The 19036-nt window shown below is 41.2% G+C and overlaps 1 protein-coding gene across 2 annotated transcripts; it reads right to left on the bottom strand.

Moving 5' to 3' along the window:
- Positions 1-160: 160 nt before the first annotated feature.
- LOC119215548 (transcriptional regulator ATRX-like) lies at positions 161-18234 on the bottom strand. Of its 2 annotated transcripts, none has more exons than XM_062558274.1 (35): positions 18046-18234; positions 17072-17178; positions 16916-16971; positions 16571-16599; positions 16183-16304; positions 15923-16039; positions 15650-15759; positions 14899-14966; positions 13007-14805; positions 12551-12638; positions 8565-8707; positions 8204-8380; positions 8018-8126; positions 7742-7832; positions 7457-7639; positions 7201-7345; positions 6951-7060; positions 6619-6762; positions 6362-6539; positions 6120-6257; positions 5189-5364; positions 4987-5104; positions 4556-4686; positions 4399-4469; positions 4217-4311; positions 3980-4157; positions 3773-3864; positions 3579-3684; positions 3305-3482; positions 2099-2290; positions 1845-1988; positions 1674-1739; positions 1493-1588; positions 501-629; positions 161-427 (listed from the first exon to the last, which is right to left on the bottom strand). In XM_062558274.1, exons 1-35 carry the CDS (start codon positions 18063-18065, stop codon positions 308-310), a joined length of 5826 nt encoding a protein of 1941 aa, XP_062414258.1. In that variant the 5' UTR covers positions 18066-18234; the 3' UTR covers positions 161-307. The 2 variants fall into 2 exon arrangements, with proteins under 2 accessions (XP_062414258.1, XP_037323682.2); XM_037467785.2 differs by having other exon boundaries at positions 3980-4136; positions 18046-18233.
- Positions 18235-19036: the final 802 nt, after the last annotated feature.

Below are 19036 nucleotides of genomic sequence, written 5' to 3'. Positions count from 1 at the left end.
CCTCTCTGAACAGCAGCTCGGTTTCTAATAGTGCGTTCACAACTTTATAGCTACATATTTAAATCCATTGTTCAGCAGGTGTCTTTAGTAACTGAAAGGACTTTGTCTCATCAAAGAAAATATCTCTGGTGCTGGTTGACAGACATGGACACAAAAAAAATGTTTTTGTTCATTTATTTTATAATTGCAAGACTTGGTCACGGACACATAAAAGGAATAGAAATAATTTTTGGTACAAAGCAGCTAACTCTTCGTTCATGAAATGATGCTGATGCAGCGTTGCGATTTACTTGATTTATTCTCTTGTTCAAGGTGGTCCGGGGTGGAGCGCGTCTCTTGGTCGAGGTGGTCCAGGGTGGATTGCGGTGCTCAAGAGCACCGCTTGCATCCTGCGACTGTTGAGTATTACCTGAATGCTGCTCATGAGCTGTGGAGGGATTTAATTGGAACATGAGGAGGATTATTTGTACATTCACAGATGCAGTGAGATATTTACTTACCCGTTGCTGCTGTGTGAAAATGTCTTGATAAAAGGCCTGTCTTCGCTCCTGTTCCTTCTCATCATACACCTTCCAGGCCATGGCTTTGGCCACAACCTCCGCCTCAGGCAGCACAGGATACTGTTGCCGCTGCAAGATTAAAAATATTGTTAGTATCTGCTGGCAACTTAAATCAATACATGGCCAAAGACAAAGAAATTGTAAAACCATAATGCTTAAGAAAACATACACAGGGTATGAAGAATATTCTGGACAGGTCCTGTAACATACGGTTTTTCAATTATCCACACTACCAGCCTTGCACTGATTTTGTTCCACAGCAACACAAAGCTAAGAATTAGATACCGTGAAAGGTGGGACTTTGCGGAATGCACGTGGAGAAAATATACCTGAATCATTTTTCTATCAATGGATTTACCTATAAAATAGTAAACCATTAGAATAGACCATTACAGTCACAAAAAAGGCTGGGGAAACATCAACAATTTAATTGGTAACAATTGAAATGTTGGGACATATCTTATCAAAAAATGAAAGAAAGAATGATCAACTAACCAAATAGGTGCAATTAGCTATTTTCAGTCTACCGACTAGAAAGCTGAGTAACTGGAAGGTGTTCAAATTGATTGTGTCAATACCACACAGCAGTTCAAAGGCTGGTAATCTGATCGAGAACAGAAGTGAACCAATTAGCTACTTCATCCAGAATCTCTGATCTTCTGTAGTTTCAATAGCAACTCAAGTACCACTGAGATGGAAATAGATTCCTCAATTCACATCTGCACCAAGCTACAAATGGAGCTCTATGCAGAGTGCACCTTGATGTGGTAAGATAACCAACTCCTGCAAATAATAATCATACATGTATAGTTACATATTATAGGCGTCAGACATTACCGTAATTTGCTTTCGTAATTTTTCTTCATTACTGCTAAAAATATACCCTCTTTTTAAATTTACCTCGTACCCATGAAGCCTTAAAAGTCACTCACCACTCGTAATATGTAGTCGTCGATAGTGTGCGACATGGTCTTCTGCATCGACAGGAAAGCCAGCGACACATCTGCTCTGCTCCGGTTCAGCATTTCCTGCAAAGACAATTTTAGGTAATCCATGTATGAACAGAAGCTGTTCTAAGATCTTTTTTTTAGTTATGTTATAGTGTGTGTGTACCACTAGCTCCTCATTGGTCTTCGTGTCCAAGGGATTCTGGTTCAAGCTCAGTGGAGGTTTGGAAGACTGAAAGACACACATTAACATCCAGTCAACACATACAAGTGTAACATAAAACACTTCACAATGTAGCTCGTTAGCATTCGTGCTTTGCAGTGAGCAACCCTTTACCTCGGCCTCATACTCGTCCCATGCATCTTTGCGTTCTGCCTCACTAAGCTCTTCCTCTTGTTTATGGTCCAACAGAGATTCATGCTCATGAAAAGACACTATCTGGTCTTTACAAGTCTGTAACAGCTGTGCCAAGATCTTATCCTGAGAAAAAGGCACAAAAAGTACATTAAAACGGCAAAACTTGTGTATTCTTCTGTCACACGGCTGCTAAAATAGTTACATGGACTCAAGGAACCTTAAATTAAATTCACCTTTGGTAAAACGGAGGTGGTTCTCTTGCTTTTCTTAGAGATTGGGTCGTCCAGCAGGTCCGGCTCAAATAAGTAGAGTTCAGTCAGTTCAAAAAGAGTGAAGTGCCTCTCAATCTGCTGCTGATCCACCACTCGATAGGACAAAGACTGCTTGGTCACCTGGCGATCATAGATCTTCTCCTCCATGGTGCCCTGAAGATGGAAATGGTCGCAGTGATTAAAGGGTCTGTGGGTCCAGAAAGAAAATACAGGAGATCTATTGCCAAAACACTAAAGTTTTACTGCGCTCAAAGAAAATATTCAGTATTTCCAAATAACAGCAAAGACACAATTTGTTTTAGATAAATGTATGTAGCAGAACAGAAAATGTTTGCTTCCATTCGATAAATTAAACGTTTTAGGAACAGGTTTTTCGGACTGTAGGAACATCGTACCGGGCGGCTCAATAAACTTGCATTTTATCCCCAAACAACCAGTGTTGGGAAAGTTCACTTTCTACATGAACTAGTTCAAAGTTCGGTTCACAAATTTTAAAATGAACTAGTTCAGTTCATAGTTCAAACTTAAAAATGTGAACTAAGTCCACAGTTTAGTTCGAGTTCAGTTCTTTTTTTCCCCCATATGTTGCTGCAAGCTATTATTTTTCAAAATTATTGCCACAGCCCAGAACCACAGACAGCAATTATTTTATCAGTTTTAACACTGAAGCTATGCATCAGATTTAATCTTCATATCCAATTTTGAATCCTTATCCAACCAGGGTTCTCATTGAGGGGACAGCATTTCCCCTTTGTTGCTTTAATGTTGCTGTCCATTCACTCCACACTAGCAGCAGCTGCAGCGTTCACCCCTACAGTCAGTGTTGTGCCTGAACGCGTTCATTGAACGATAGTTCATGAACTCGTTCATATTTTGGGCGAACGTGAACTGAACGTACTGTATTAATGCCCGATGAACGTTACTGTGAACTCGTTCATTCTGGTGTCTGAACGAGTGACGTGTACTGGTCTTTGCACGCTAACGCGGCGTTGCGGTGCAGGCTTCTTGTCTGCACACGTTAATTTATCACAAAATATGTGATGAAACACTGCAAACAACTACTAAAATCTTTTCAATTTAAAAACTGAAATTACTAACCAACTATTCCTGACCCAGCGCACTATAAGCTGTGAAGAGACGGATATTAATGAAGAGCGGTGAGCTCACCTGAGCCAAGAAGCGGTAAACGAACACAGGTTTCAGCTGGCCGAAGCGGTACACTCTGTAAATGCTCTGGATGTCGTACGAGGGGTTCCACGAGGCATCGAAGATGATCACCCTGTTGGCCGCAACGAGGTTGATGCCGAGGGAGCCGGCTCTCGTCGAGATGAGAAATAGTCGGCCGCTAAAACAAGGCACATTACGGTCAGAGGACAAAGGTTGCAATTTGACGGTCTGGATCTCATTTCAAAGTTTGAAATGAAAGTCAGATAATCTGTACCGAACATTGGTGACGTTATTGAACTGGTCGGCCCATTTCTTCCTTAACATGGCATTGGTGGAGCCATCGAGACGATAGTAGTCAACGTTTTTAATCCAGCTGCCCGCTGTCAGAACAATGAAGCACACACGTCAAAGCACCAACGTGGACATTTCCTACATGAATTAATACTTTCTTTGCCATAAAAACATTACCTTTGAATGATGATGGGTCTCTTGCATTGTGAGAAGCCTTGAGAAAATCCTCAATCAGGTCTAATGAGATCAATGACTGGCTGAACACAAGCCTAAAAATTAAAAAGAAAAAGAAAAAGTGTTCTGATATGAGGAAGTCAGTGTCTTCACAGACTGCTGGAAGTCGTTCTGTGTTTGGATTTGCTTCAGATGAGATAAGAAACATACACTTTATCGTCCAAGTCTTCAGCCATTCGGAGAATCTCAAACAAGAGCATCATCTTCCCCGAGTGCTCCATGATTTTGGCGTCTTCTTCAGACACCAGATCCTTGAACCAGCGCTCGCCCAGACCCTGAGACGTGGAGCTCATGGATGCTCTCTCTCCTAAGACACAGAGGACAGGAACTATTTCTGTGTGCAAACCCCAGGGTTGTATCATTAGTGAGGAACGCAGGTTTTAATACCTTCCACTGCTGCAGCTCCTGTGGACACGCCAGCAATAACCGCTGCACTGCCGTCATTGTTATTCCCTCCTTTAGCCTCGTCCGCTCTCAGTCCACTACACCGCGCAGAGAAAGGGGTCAAAGAGTTTGATAATAAAATGTGGAATAAGGCTGAGCACTGCTGCTTGTGTAGAAAGTCTCACCTTGCAGCCACAGGGGTTTCATTCCTCTGCAGAGCTGCAGCTTTCGTTTTGTTCTTCTTTTCATAATGGCTCTGTGTTAAAAATCAAATTACGTGTGGATTCAACTAATAACAAATAAATGAGCGGTCAATCGTGGTGGTGATTTATTTTTTTGTACCTTTTTTTCTTTGCTGCTGTAGCTGAGCTGAAGGCACCAGGGATGAGTCCAAATTCGGCTGAGAGCCTGGAAGTCCTTGAACAGGTTTGCTCCAGCTCTTGCTTTAGCTGAGTTAGTCATGGAGCCCATACCTGGAAAAAACACACATTTATAAATAGTTCAGAGGGTTTTGGGCACACTGAGACAGCTCGCCCAATATAACAACAATCTGGGAAAAAAAGTCACCCATTTTCTCTTGTTTCTGAATTTCTAAAGGCCAAACGCCATCAATGGTCATTCTGAGGACAGTAAAGGCTGAACTAGAGCTACGAACAAGTAAATAAATGCTAGATAATGAGAAATCTATCAATGTAGATACTTTATTGACAACATTTTTAAAAAGACATGTCTTCAATGTACTTTTGAGTAACTATGTGAAGACAGATGGTTACCGGTGATGTGGTCGAGGTAGAAGCGGTACAACTTGTACTGAATCGGGGAGATTCTCACTGCCAGCACATACTCGTGTTTGGGAGGCAGAAACTGCGTCAACTCAGAGTAATCTCTTCTCTAGGAAAGAGATGGACATGGTGTTGAGATAGACGAAAGCAAACTGTGTGAGAACATATACCGTGTGGAGTGTTTTATCTTTACCTGCACACACCCGCCCAACATGGCATGAAGCACATGCGCTCGCTTCTTCATGATCCGTACGTCCTTTGCGGTGGAGTCGGCACACTGACCGTTCTGGATGGGGTTAATGAAGCGGTTTCGGAATTCGCAGAGTGAGCCCAGCAGATTCCTCTTGATGAAGTTGACCATGCAGTGGTCTGTGGCAGCACAACAAGTATATCAACATTAAGGGTTTGAAATTTCAATACCTCAAGACTTCATTTAAATTCTTGGGGTCACATTTCCATGGAAAATAGATCCTTGATTCACATCATAGGCCTGCTAATTGCCAGATTCACTCAAATCTGTTAATAAAAGATAAGTGTAAAATTACAGAATAGAATTTCTGTATTTAAAAAAAGTAATGTCAACCAATGTCAATAATCTTAACATACGTAGCTAGCAGGAATAGAAATGTGATAATTGAATGCAACATGTACTATTTATACAATGCCAGTACTTTTTTTCCAGTTCTCAGTATCTTAAAGACTAACAAGATCAAGTTATAAAAAAAAAAATTACATAAATTAACTTGGTATGCCTAGGCTGCCTTTTAATTTCTAAATTCCCAGATTCCAATTTAAAAACAGAGTACATGACATTTGTGACCAAACTTTGACCTGATCATAATATAAAGGTTTCCTGTACTTTACTATCAGTAGCAATGTTTCCTTTATAGAAACATTTGTTTTGTTATTGATATTTGGAAGAAGTGAATCAATAGGTAATCCACTAGGATAAGCATCCTTTGCAACCCCCAAACAAATAAATTGTAGGTTAGGACATCAATGCCATATATATATATATATATATATATATATATATATATATATATATATATATATATCACATGCTTTCAAATGAAGTGTGATTCCATGCTAAAATGGAATATGACACAGTGGATCAGCCTTACACTCATTCAGGTTGTTTTGTAGCGGGGTGCCAGTTAGCACCACTCTCCGCTGGGTCTTGATGCCGTTCATAGCTTTGGAGATGTTGGATCCTTCGTTGCGCAGGATGTGTCCCTCGTCACAAACAACAAAGTCTGGACCTGAAAAAAAAAGAATATAGGAGAGAAAAACAATCAAATGAGTTTTAATGAGCAAAGCGATGACACCATTTTAACGACATCATGCCGTGACACAGTGACTGTACCTGGATCCACCAGAATGCGCTTCAACTCTTTTACCAACTTCTCATCCTGGATTTTCTTGGCTTGTGACAGGATGCGGTACATCTCATAGCCCATTATCATAACCCCTCCGTCTTTATGCCACCGCTGCAGGGCCCTGAATCGTTCTAGAAGAGGCTTTATTGTGGCCAGCTCTGTGACCTGGAACACATTTGTGCTCCTGAAAGTTAAAGCATCCGTGGCACATAAAATAGTATCGCTCATTTGTGATTTTGCGTACTTCAACTTGATCCTGATGCATGCTGCTTTGCCATTTCTTAAATTCGCTGACCCAGTTGAGGATGGTGTTCAGCGGACATACGACCAGGGCCGTTCTGAATTTTAGGTTCTCTGACAGCAGCACCGTGTGGAGGAACGTTACCACCTAGAATATATCACAGATATGAAAAGGAAATTCAATTAACCACAGTAATTTAAGTATAGTTTAAGATGGCAGAGAATAGGTTATGAAAACACTGCAAGCACTAAAATCATATTGCATTTCAGTGTACGCTGTATTTTCTTTGCATAAATTAATGCAAATGAGAAAATCGAAAGTGGATATGCCTTCACCTGCAGAGTCTTGCCCAGGCCCATGCAGTGTGCCAAAATACAGCCCGTCCCAGGAGAAGAGTTGGCCTTCTTCACCGACTCACAACAACTGTCCCAAATAAACTGGACACCTGGTGGAGAACATAAAGAGGACATGGCAAGTTCAACTAGTGTGAGCATAAGAATTGGACTAATAGAGAGCAATACTAATCCGCACGGATATTTAAGCTGCGTCCTCCTCCGTGAGTTTGAGAAGACGCCAGAAACTAACCGTCCACCTGGTGGGGCTTCAGTTTCGTCACCAAGTTCCTGTGCACCTGAAGAAGAGGCTTCTTGGTCTCCTCATCCTGATCCAGGACCAGCTTGGTGGTGATGGGGCACACCACTTGAGACAGCTCGTCCTCTATAACAATAATCTGGAAATCAAAGTAACCATTTTGTATGTTTTATGCTCCCCTTAAACAAAAAACTCTGATGGTAATTTATTGTTTTGTTATTACGGTTTACATCCATCCATTGTGCCGTACCTCTCTCCTGTCCTCCATCTGCTGTTCTCTGCTGGCCAGACGTCTGACTCTCTCCTGCTCCTCTCTAAGGGCTTCCTGGGTCTCCGCACAGAGATTCTCAATGCCGATGATTTCACGGATCTTCTTGCGTCCTTTGGGGGTGCATTTACTGTCGCTGTTCTCCTCTTTGTTCTCTTCATCACTCTGCTCAAATGTAGTAAGAGCCACCAAGGGGTACAACAATTAGACATCAGAGCAAACTCCCAACAGCTACGGTAACATCTACGAAGAAATGGCATCAGACACCTTTTCACTGTTGGAGTCAGACAACAAAATGCAGGGCACTTGTTTCTTTGGCTCGTTACCACGGGGGGACTCTTTCACTTGTCTTGATGATCTGGAGGAAGAAGGAGAGAGGAGGGAATTTGAAATAAACAACATGGTGTTCATTCCCCCGCTGGCAGACAATCTATTATTTTGTCTTTTTATCTGTTTCAAAGGACAGACCATCAGCCTCATTTGTTTTTTTTTGTATTGCGATTGTTTTGTATATCCTCGATGGACCCCCTGAAATGAACGTACCTTTCAGCTCCCTCTCCTTCGGCCTCATCCTCCGACTGACTCAGCTCCTCGCTCATCCCGACGTCCTCCGGCTCAGACTCCTTCCCTTCCTCCTCACTTTCACTATCAGCTTGAAAGATATTGAAGTGGGACATTAACGCAAAGCAGGTTGACGGTTACAATTTCAACGGTTAGACGTGGCCTTACAGCTGAGGGGGCTGCTGCTGGGTCTTTGCTTGTCCTTCCGCTTCGCTACAACAGGGTGTGCCAAAGCCTCGTCGCTCTGAGCCGCCTCATCCAAGGTCAGCTTGTGGCGGAGCAGACGGTGCCTGGAGTTGGCCTCTTTAGACGAATAGTCAGACGAGTCTGAAGTAAATTCTTCCCCTGCAGAAGAGACGGGTCGTACCATTACCGTAACAACTTTGGTTGTAAAATAAAAGGATTAAAATCTACAATAGATCAATAGGAAGGAAAAGGGGGGGGGAGCAATACCTGTGCTTATTTTTTAAATGCACAAGTGGGAAGCTAGATTAGTGCTTCTTTAAAAAAAGAAAAAAACAATACTTACCATTTTCCTCTGTTTCCGTATCATTTCTCTGCATGACCTTCTCATCCTCCGAGTCGTCACCCTGCGTCTCCTCTTCCGAAGAGACGTCGTCGCCCGAGGAGTAGTTGGCTTTGATTTGGGCCAATAGCATTTTCTTAGCGATTCTTTCAAAAGTGGAGAAGGAAAAAAGGTACCTGAAGTTCATTTCATGATCAGTCATATAATCTGCAGCTGGGTATTCTTATACTTTACAGCAATAAGAGGTACTTAAGTGTTCTTTAGTGTTGGTTATATGAGAATATTTCTTTGGACAATAAATTAGGTGTTCATCCAAACAGATATGCAAAAATATAATAACATCCAAGCCATACATGCATAATTCAATGCCAAGAAAAAAAGGAGACGTTTTTCAGAGAATTTATTACAAAAAAAACAAAACAAAAAAAATACAACATATGATTATATGTTTTTTTTTTAGGGAAAGAGCAGTTTTATTCCCTACATGTTCTTCCTTGCTCGAGTGCGACATAAGACAAGTTTTTTCCCCCGTGTGAAAACAACAGTTGATCTCTTCTTCCAATCGTGAGCCACATGCTTTGATGGAGCTGAATGGAAGGCAACGTCCAATTAATTGTAAAAAAAAAAAAAAAAGAACAGAAAAACATTTGCGATACAAACACTGAATTACTAAGACGATGTATAAATATTTACTAACTAAACTATTTACAACGGTTCTTAACCCTTTTACGCCAGTGGAGAGCAGCGTTTTGAACATAAAGTATCCACATAATCTGATACAGTTTATGGTTTCTATATCACTTAGTAATCCTCTCAAACCCCTTCTACATCTACCTGTGTTCAACACGCATTTCACAACATGCCAGGGACGTGTAATTACATGTTTGTAGTTACAGGCAATGGCCGAGTCACCTTCTCAGCCTGCAGTTGCCTCTGCTGGTCACTGGAGACACCGTCACAGAACTTAAATCCAACGTCTAGAGAGCGTGTAGTAAAATGACAGACAAAGCATCAGTAAGAGGACGGAGCCTGAGATCACATCGACATGCCTCAACTGGGAAGTAGGACGAAACACTGAAGAAAAATACAGCCACACGTGAGTTTGGCATCATTGGTAATAGCATGCTGTGTGGAATTCAATGGAATAAACAGTATTTTTTAGGTTTCAGCCCACTGTTAACAGGGAACACTTCACATTTCTGCTGACCATTTTTCTAACGATAAAGTCCAACTGTCTTTTGAAGAAAAAACACATTGGTGCCAGTAGGAGGGCACAATATCCCAGTTTTAAGTGACTGACGCCTAACAGCACCCCATTCACTGCGGTGCGGTCAGAAAATCCGACCTAGAAAAAACATGAGAAACAAACACGGGTATCATTAAAAACACACAATGTGAATTTGGTTGCTTTTTGCATGATTAGTTGTTTCACAACCCACTGTCAATTCTCAGATATACAACGTTCCCAGTGACATTTGAGAGCGCTGACCCAGAAGACTTTTAATTTGTCTATTATTCTTTCTTTTTAAACACAAATTGGTTTTATCTGCATTACTGACGGGAAAACAAGACTTCAAAGCTATGGTATGCTTTAGAAAATGGTCAGCAGTAATGCATATTCTGTGTATAGAAAGTGGGGTAAAACTTAGAAAAACACTGAACAGCAGCTCCATCATCACAGCCCTAATATTTGGGATGGGATTTAGATTAATTGGTAATTATGTATAATATTTACATTTTACTTAAGACCCTGAACAAATAATTAAGCTTGTGAGCCCCTGAATGTGTCAGATGCATGCTCGGAAGTATTTCAGCACTTAAAACATCTGACCGAGGCTTTCCCAGGACCACCAAACCACACACAAATGGCAAAGAAAGTTTGCTTCAGGGCCACTGAGTGGATGTGACGATCGATCTTTGCAATTGTTTTTAACGGCTGCATCTTTTGTAACTTTTTGCACGGGAAACAGCCTCTTTTCGAGAACATCACATGACTTAAACTTTGACAGCAAAACCTCTACACATCACCCTGTGCTGAGCCTCTGAATAAAACATTATGCAATTCTTCAGCGGGGGGAGAAATCTCAAAACCTCCTCAGATAAAACGCAGGCTGTAGCTGGACACCACTTGAGGTGAGCAGCTGAAACACGCGTGCGTGTAATTTGAGAGTCAACAATTTACGAGAATCTCCGCGAGAGCAGCCACGTCAGAGAAATTAAACGCCATTGTCTCTGAAATCTACAAGTAGAAAGGGGATTTTACAACTATCGCATATTTCAAATATGCAGAAGAAAACATTCCAAAGCTCTCACCACCTTTACCAGGTGTAGATCAAATATTCGAACAATGAAAGATACAGATAAAGCCTAAAGTCAGAGCTACAGAAATATTTAAAAGTAGTAGAAGCTTTAATAAAGACCACTCAGCAAGTTCAACCATCAAAGCCCAAATAATCAGACCAATATCTGGTTATTGAGATAATTTGTGAAATACTGCCTGGTTCTCATGTTTTTAACTTTTACCTGAGACCTTTCGTGTGTCAGATGCACGCTCTGACTTGGTTGATTTACCTCACCGAGGTAGTAGCTTGCATGAGAAATGGTTCCAAAAGAAGAGGCTTAATACCAGGACTGTTAAGTCTTAACAAATGGTAACACTGCTGGTGGTAACCATTTGTAAATACCAAAACCCTAATACTGTCGCCTTACATAAACGCACCAGTTAACAATTGAATGAGGAAAGTTTATCGAAATGCTTTTTAAATGTTTCAACTGCAACTGGCCGTTGACGTTGCCTCTTTGGTGATTTGTATTTTAGAAAACTTGACGTCAGCAGAAAGAAAATGTAACAAATGTCGGCGGTGTCCGGATGAGGCTTTGGGTGTTTATTACCAGAAACATTTTCTGTGCTTACAAATATTTCAATTTTGTATTACAAAAGTGATAATAAATAAATCAAACAGACAGACAGAATGTATCAACACTTACATCATAGGCAAACCCAATCATCGAAAGGCAGCCGTAGGTTAAGCTTAAGTAATTTGAGGCAAAATAACTATTCAATTTGTTCTGTGTCCAGAATTAAAAAAAGGAACAGAAGAGGACGGAAAAGTTGAGACGCATTTACAGAGCCGGGTACATTGGGTCAGATATCTTTACATTCAACACGTTTGCCATGTTATTATAATCAGGGCAAAATGTAATGATCACAATGACTGAGCATGTATTGTTGATTTTAAAGCATAACATCAAAAGTATAGTTTTTAAGGTGAAGCATAAAGGGGTATGCATGCTGCCAAATGTTGGGTGATTGAAGAAGATATTTCAGAATTTCATTCTCGAAATGTAGATGCGGGCAGAGAATCTAACAGGCATGTTTCCAACTTTGTACTTCACCTATCAATAACAAATACGTTTAGTCTAATGAATCGTAGGAGGAAGATTAACATACATATGTTCACATACCATCACTGGAAACAGGTTGCGCAGTAAAATAAAGTGTCATTCAATGTTTAAAAGTGGGTCAACTGTGACCGTTTCCCTTTTCTCTGCACGGTATGCAGCATATTACAAGTACGGTATGAGATCCAATATCAATAACTTTAGTAGAACACATCTAGCATGTATTTCAATACTGTATTGCACATTAAATAAAACAGACAAGCATTCCATGTGTGTTCTGTTAAAGAATATTAAAACCAACACAAGTTTGGTTAGAACCACCACACACAAGCAATATATTGCTTATCATTCAGAGGCCTGTTCTGCCGGTGTGTCACAACGTGGGCCATCCGCTCAGCAGTGTACCTTAAGATGTGTATTTCATTGCCGGGCCTCTGGTGCAGCTACGTTGTGGTCTTGATTGATTAGACCGCAACCGAGTCATAATGGCTAGAGTGTTGCTAGATTTTGCCCAGGGTTTGGAAATTGCCTTTTTCTTACATTTAGGGTTTTTTACTAAATCTACATCTGGTCTCTTTGAACCATACCTATTTTCTGGATCATCATCATCATCATCTTCTGCTGCTGCTGCGGCGGCGGCGGCTGCCCACGAGGGCCCAGACTGCTCCTCATCTCCTACAAAAACAAGAAGTTGGGAGATTAATTGACTGTTGATAGATGTTATCACTTGACTTTAACAACACAGAAAAGGTGAACTCAGCGGCATTACAACATGCCAAGGGACATTTTGACTCGTCACAGCATGAAAAGCTAAGGGGAAACTAATATGAATTACTGCCCCCTAAGAGTAAAAAATGTCTAGCTTTAAAAGCCAATTAATTTCCGTGTTGATTTTCATCTTGATTAGTCAACTCCAAAGCACAGGCTAATGCTGAATAATACAACCCAGTAAATCTTGCTAGTGGCCAAAAGGCAATCTAATTATGATGTCCATTGACAAGATATACCGTGGATCTAGATACATAATTATTGTTATGACTCACCCGATGATTGGTGGAATCGTGCTCCTCCCAGTAAGGCCACATCTTCAGTGATTGGCTTCATCTTCTGATCACTTGCTTCACTTCCAGAGTCGTCATCCTCCTCCTCGTCGTCATCATCATCCTCCTCGCTTGATGAGGATGATGAGGATGACTCCAAATCTTTCCGATGAGTTTTAGCCTTAGACTTCCCGGCCTGCATCCTACCCTGCTTTCTCGCCACAGCTTCTTCCTCTCGTTTGACGAGGTGAGGCTTCCCTATTGGCCTCAGTGTATTCAGGTGCTGTACTTTCTTCTGCGAGTCCTGATCGTCACTAGAGGAATCCGTCCCGCTGCCCCGTCGGGGTTTTACCCGTCTGCTACTTGAGTCGGACTCGGGGGAGCGGTCCAACATTTTGCGCTTGCGCCGCATGTTCTCCGGTGAAATCGGGGTGTTCTTTGTGAGCCAAAACAGACACTTCTTGGCCACCTTAGTTGAGGTTTTTCCCTCGTTCTCGTCGCTCTGGGGTTCATCGGAGCTTAGCGTTACTGCCGCTCGCTCAAGCAGAGCTGCAGGGACTTCATCAGAGTCAGAGTCGTCTCTTGTTCTGTTCCCGCTTTGATCCTCTGCATTGTTGGTTGCTGCAGAGCCGGTTTCCTCGCGGTCGGAGTCGCTGTCTGCCGCTGAAGAGGCCGTCTTGGCCAGGACGTCGCTCGGCCGCCGCAGAGGTGTTGTCTTCACGCGCGGACTGCGTCTATTGCCATGTTCCTTTTCTGGGTGTTGTTGCAGTGCATCGGCGGCGTCATTTGTCGCCTTACTGTCAGCTGTGGCACCCACAAGGCCCGGCTGTTGGGCATCCGATGCATCCTTTCCATCTGACATCTTATCGTTCGTGTGGATGTCCTTCTCTGGGGCATTGGAGGATGGACCATGCACCATTGGTACAGGGGTAAGTTTCACTACTAGTTTTTTGGTCATGTTGACCCCGCTTTTAGAAGGCTGCAAGCCAATCTTTTGTGCACTCGGTCTCACTACATGCAACTCTGTATCCATGTCTTTCCCGGGACGGGCATGTGCCTGATGCTTTAAACCTTTGGAGTCACCGGAGTCATAATCTTCCAAATGTTCCGCTGCTAATTTCTGCAAGTCACTCAAGCATCTTTTATCAGGGCTCTCTGGCCCTGTGTCTGCATTTGTCACAGGTTGTGCATCAAAGTCATCGCTAAAGAACTTTTCCCAACAACTCATGACATCCAAGTCACTGAATTCTTCCTTCAGGCTGTCCTCCAGTGCTGTGAGGGATTTTCGCAGGCCTTTAACTACCGTCATGAAAGAGTTCAGGTACAGATTGCGAAGAGTGGGTGCTTGTTGGTCTGCCGTCACAGTATGAATGAAGTTGACAAATGTCCGGTTTAGGATGTTTGTCGAGTCCACTAAATGCTTGGCCTTTTTGGTAACATCCTTTGAAATCTGCAGCGTGTTGTAGTTGAAAACCACATTACCATCCATTCCAGTGTGATCCCACTTATCCAGAGGAATGTTTTGTGGCGAGTGTGGCAACATATTGTAAAGTTCGGACTTCTCCGGCTCCACTCGGTTCTTCCTGGGCTGCTGGTACCACAACTGCTCCATGTTCTCCAGCACATTGTCACAGGCCACCACCAGGTCGAAAAGGGTCTCTGGGCTGCACACGTAGCAGTACCATTTGCTTTCCAGGATGCCAGACAGCTCTTTTCTTCCCAGATTTCTTAGAATACACTTCTTGCAGAAGGCATTACTGCAGAAGTCACAACAGATCAGGTTGCCTCCTTCAGCACACCATCTGCATGATTGAAAAATAAATCGTAAAAACAAACCTAGCAGGTAGGGAGAATGTTTATTATTGAGTTTAATTAGCAAATAGAACAAATCGTACCTGCATTGCTCATCCATTCCATCTCCATCTTTACTAATGTCGTCACTTGAGTAATACTTGTAGCAGGACTGACAAAGACAAAACGTTAAATAGAAAAGTTACACCACTTTACACAAGCATATATATGAAATATAATTCCTATTTATTTTTATAGTTATGTTATATAGTATCACTTCCACTACGTGCACCATCGATAAGACACCGCACGCCGCAGATTAGCATTCAGATCTGCACTCAGATTGTCCATTTTTGAACAGTGTTGTGATAAGAACAACATCAGGAAAGCTGCTGCATGCCGTGCTGTTTACAAACTTCTTTTTGTATATTTTGAACTTAATGTTTTACTGCTTCAATTATTTAAATTATCGGATTAAATAAGAGTGAGATTTATACGCGATTTGGAAGTTTGCATTGTTGTTGGGCACAAGCGATAGAAAAGGCAATTCAAAGCACCTTTTAAGTCTGACAGCGTCCCTATCATAGTGATAACACATACTAGCGTATTTCCTTGATTAAGGGATTATGTTTGATACAAACTTAAAAGTACAGGCCAGAGTTACATTTATAAAATATTTAAGCTAATTACGATAATAATTATGTTGTATGTAATATTTAATCTCGGCATCAATGGAGCCATTACTCTATAGCTGTGACATCAACATTCACCTCATACTAATGATAGAAATTTTAATAAAATTGTCTGACCATTTAGAGGTTACAGGATATTAAGGCTGTTTCCAAAAAGACTCACCTTGCAAATAAGTACTTTCAGAACAGGATGTCGAAAGAAGGAGTCTTTCTGGAAATGGTTAACCTGTCGGCCACATGCAGTGCAACTGACAATTTCCATGTGTTCAACTCCTAAAAACAGACATGACTTATTAGTGGAAAAAATGTGATGATAACATCAAAATCTATCCAGTAATCGCTCTCACATCCGAATAAGGAACAAGCCACATTTTGAGTTTTAGTAATCATTAAGTGATGAGCGACGTTATGACAATACCAATTGGCAGTGACTGACCTGAACGTCTTCTGGAAAACTCTTTACGCAATACGCCGGATTTCCGGCTGCGGAACTCAGGACCCCTAAAGTCATCTCTTCCACTATCAACAGGTTCAGGCCTGACCAGAACAGTGCCTGTGTCAACAATAATATCACCAACAAATCAAATATATTCCATTATTTTCAAAAATGGAATCAGTTATTATTATTTGCAGAAGAAAATCAGAAGAGAAAGAGTAAATAAGGAAACTATAATGGGAAAACCGCCCAAGACCTGCCTTTAGGTAATCTTGTGATGTCGAGCCGACCATTTACACTGACTGGTAGATCCACATCCTCACTTGCATTCGAGTCCCCAGATTCATCCAGTCCAGAGTGCTTTATGACAACAGATGGTTTTCTAGTACATCAAACAAAAAAAATGTAGGTGCCACAACCAATGGTACTTTCAATAGCGTCTACCAAAAGAGTCAATGTTTTATTAAGTAACAACTTTGCATTGGTTTGAGCACACATGGCGTAGATCCTAATTGCAATGCGTTTACCTTATTTCAACATACAATATTTTCAGCAGTGACATGTATTGAATATTCAGGCATTATATATATTGACTGTCACACTACACTATATCTATGCTTGCTGGTTAAATAGAAAATATTGACTCACCTCCTTGAGTATTTGGTATGCCCTCGAGTCTACAAAACAAAGCATATCATTAGTTTATTTTATTATTTATTTTATTTACGTCAATGGTGATGTTTAAATTGTCCACGTAATGTTACAATGGGGAATGCTCACCCAGGAGCAAGTACTTTGTGTATGTAACCGACTCCATTCTATGAGATTGAATGTCGCAATTTAAGGATGCTAAAATCTATAGTGTCTATAGGGCCTTTCCGACCCAACGTTATTGGTGCTCTGTTGGATATATTTAAACGTTACTGCTACAAAGTTGTCACCACCTATAGTAAAAACCTGAGCTATATGACAAAACACAGACGGGTCAGTTACCACTGTCGCAGCTTGACATGTCGAGTTCGCCCCAGAAAAGCGCCTGTTTATCAGGCCTGTAACAAGATATGTTAACATTAATGTTAATAAAGCATATAAATATACAGATTATAGAAATACAATGATTTTTAATTTCTTGATTATGAGAAACCATACCATCTGCTTCCTCTGAGGATGGTGCTCCATTGTTGTCTTCAACAGTGGAATGAGCCAAGTACTCGTGCAGTTTGTTGACCAATACATTCAGCTTGCTTGTAGTGGTGCTACAGTCCATCAAAAAAAAATCATGGGTTGGGTAAACTTGTCAGGTAGAAGTAGCCAACTTGTTAATCAAAACCAGAGTAATACTTTGTTATTACAGGAAACATGAAGGGGATTTGGTGGAATAAACTGTTTATTGTCAAAGATACTGTTTAACGTACATCTCATCCAACACCTACATCTTAACTTTTACAGTCCAATACATACAATAACAGTGGAAAATGCAAATAGACTGACAAAACAATGATTGAAAGAAACAATGCAGCTGTCAACCCACATTGCAGGACAGATGCATAACTCGCGTAATGTGACTTTGTTTACTTTAGAGACCAATTATCCAGATATAAACACAGTAAAAAATACTGATTCAATTTGGTGGTCTGGGCTCTCCACAGACCTAGACGACACAATTTAAATTACAACAGCGCACAACCGCAGCCCAAAACGTGGCCTAGATGATGGACCTTGTGACCTCCGAGCAGATTTAAAGCATGAATGTTGTATTAAGCTCCATATATTTTAGTACGGTGTACCTAGCTGACAACTAGATGCGTAAATTCATGTTGTCACGCCTAGCTATGGTAGCACCCTAGTAGTAGGATTTACTGCAGCAATGGCAAAGCTACATTTGTATCATTCACGTGAACATTATCTCCAAGGCATTATCCGACAAAGACATTTTTAGAAATTCCTTGACCGCACGACTTTAAATGCCGTGTGAAGAGGTTACCGGCTAGGTTAGCTTATTTAGAAATACCGTTATCAGTGGTATTAGTACAGATAGTTGTTAGCTGCTACAGGTAGCTAGCTGCTATGCTAGCTTTTACACACACGAGTTTCGTTCGTTTTAGACAACCGCAGGTTTTTACCTCAGCGTCGCTGCAGACATATCGTGAAGTAGTGAACAAGCGAAGTCGTTCAAGTCCTTATACTTCCATGATACCAATTAATTCTGGTAACAAGTGGGCCCTAATTATATGCACACAGTCCGAACCCCTTCAACAGCATAGCTGCAAGAGTAATGGTCGCTTGCTCTTGTTTTAGTTTTTTTTTTCTCTCGTGGCCTACAGTGTCAACATATTGTTACCGCCATCTGCTGCACCGGAGGTAGGATGCAATATTATATTAATTTTTATTATTATTATTTTATGTCTTGAAAACACGTGGATTTGCGTGATCCTTTGCATTCGTGCTTAAAGTTTACACTACACCTAATGTAGGTTTAAAAACTACTTTAAAAAAACTGTTCCTCTCCTACTTAAAAGTAAAAAATACTTTACTAGCATCTAGCGGTGAGGTTGAAGATTGCAACCAACCAAACACTGCTACCCCACCCACTTCGAGGCTGTAGAAGAATTTCAAAGCGATGTGTCCCTCGCTTTAGTTTTGCGTCTTCAGTTTTTTTGCGCGTTGGATAAAAATAATTCACGCTCCCTTTGCTTCTTCTTGTTAGAAATAACATGTATGCTCTACTCGGAATGTCGCATTCGCACCACCGAATTTGGTCTGCCACTTTAATGCAAAACCGTGGAAGACTTAGATGTAGATGTAGTCTTTGTTGTGTCCATCTTGGACCACTGTTCGAACATGGTGGTGCAACAAGGTAGAAACGAAGTACTAAATACGAAGTATTTAAAGATAAGGGTTATTATTATTTCCAGTGAAAACATAATAATGGATAGTTAATTAAATGTCTTCCAATACAGTCTCTAAATCCACACTGGTTCTGGGATATTATTAGAATTCCTAAGTTCAGCTCTCATCATCTTACTCTATGCTTCATATTTTGAGGAAAATAGTTCACTGGCTCCTCTTGTCATTGAGAGTTCTTCAATCCCTCCTCTATTCTTATGCAGGCTA

Source organism: Pungitius pungitius, chromosome 16 (genome assembly GCF_949316345.1).
Source record: "Pungitius pungitius chromosome 16, fPunPun2.1, whole genome shotgun sequence".
Taxonomy (NCBI): Eukaryota; Metazoa; Chordata; class Actinopteri; order Perciformes; family Gasterosteidae; genus Pungitius; species Pungitius pungitius.
Note: the sequence above shows the minus strand (reverse complement) of the source record. Positions and strands in the feature narration are given on the sequence as shown.

Bases quoted from the DNA above. Each gene is read 5' to 3' on its own strand.
- LOC119215548 (XM_062558274.1), bottom strand. From the start codon at position 18,065: ATGTCTGCAGCGACGCTGAG. The intron at 16,972-17,071 runs GTATGGTTTCTC...ATCTTGTTACAG, and splicing joins ATCCTCAGAGGAAGCAGATG to GCCTGATAAACAGGCGCTTT. The intron at 5,365-6,119 runs GTAAGGCTGATC...GTGCTGCCACAG, and splicing joins ACAAAACAACCTGAATGAGT to ACCACTGCATGGTCAACTTC.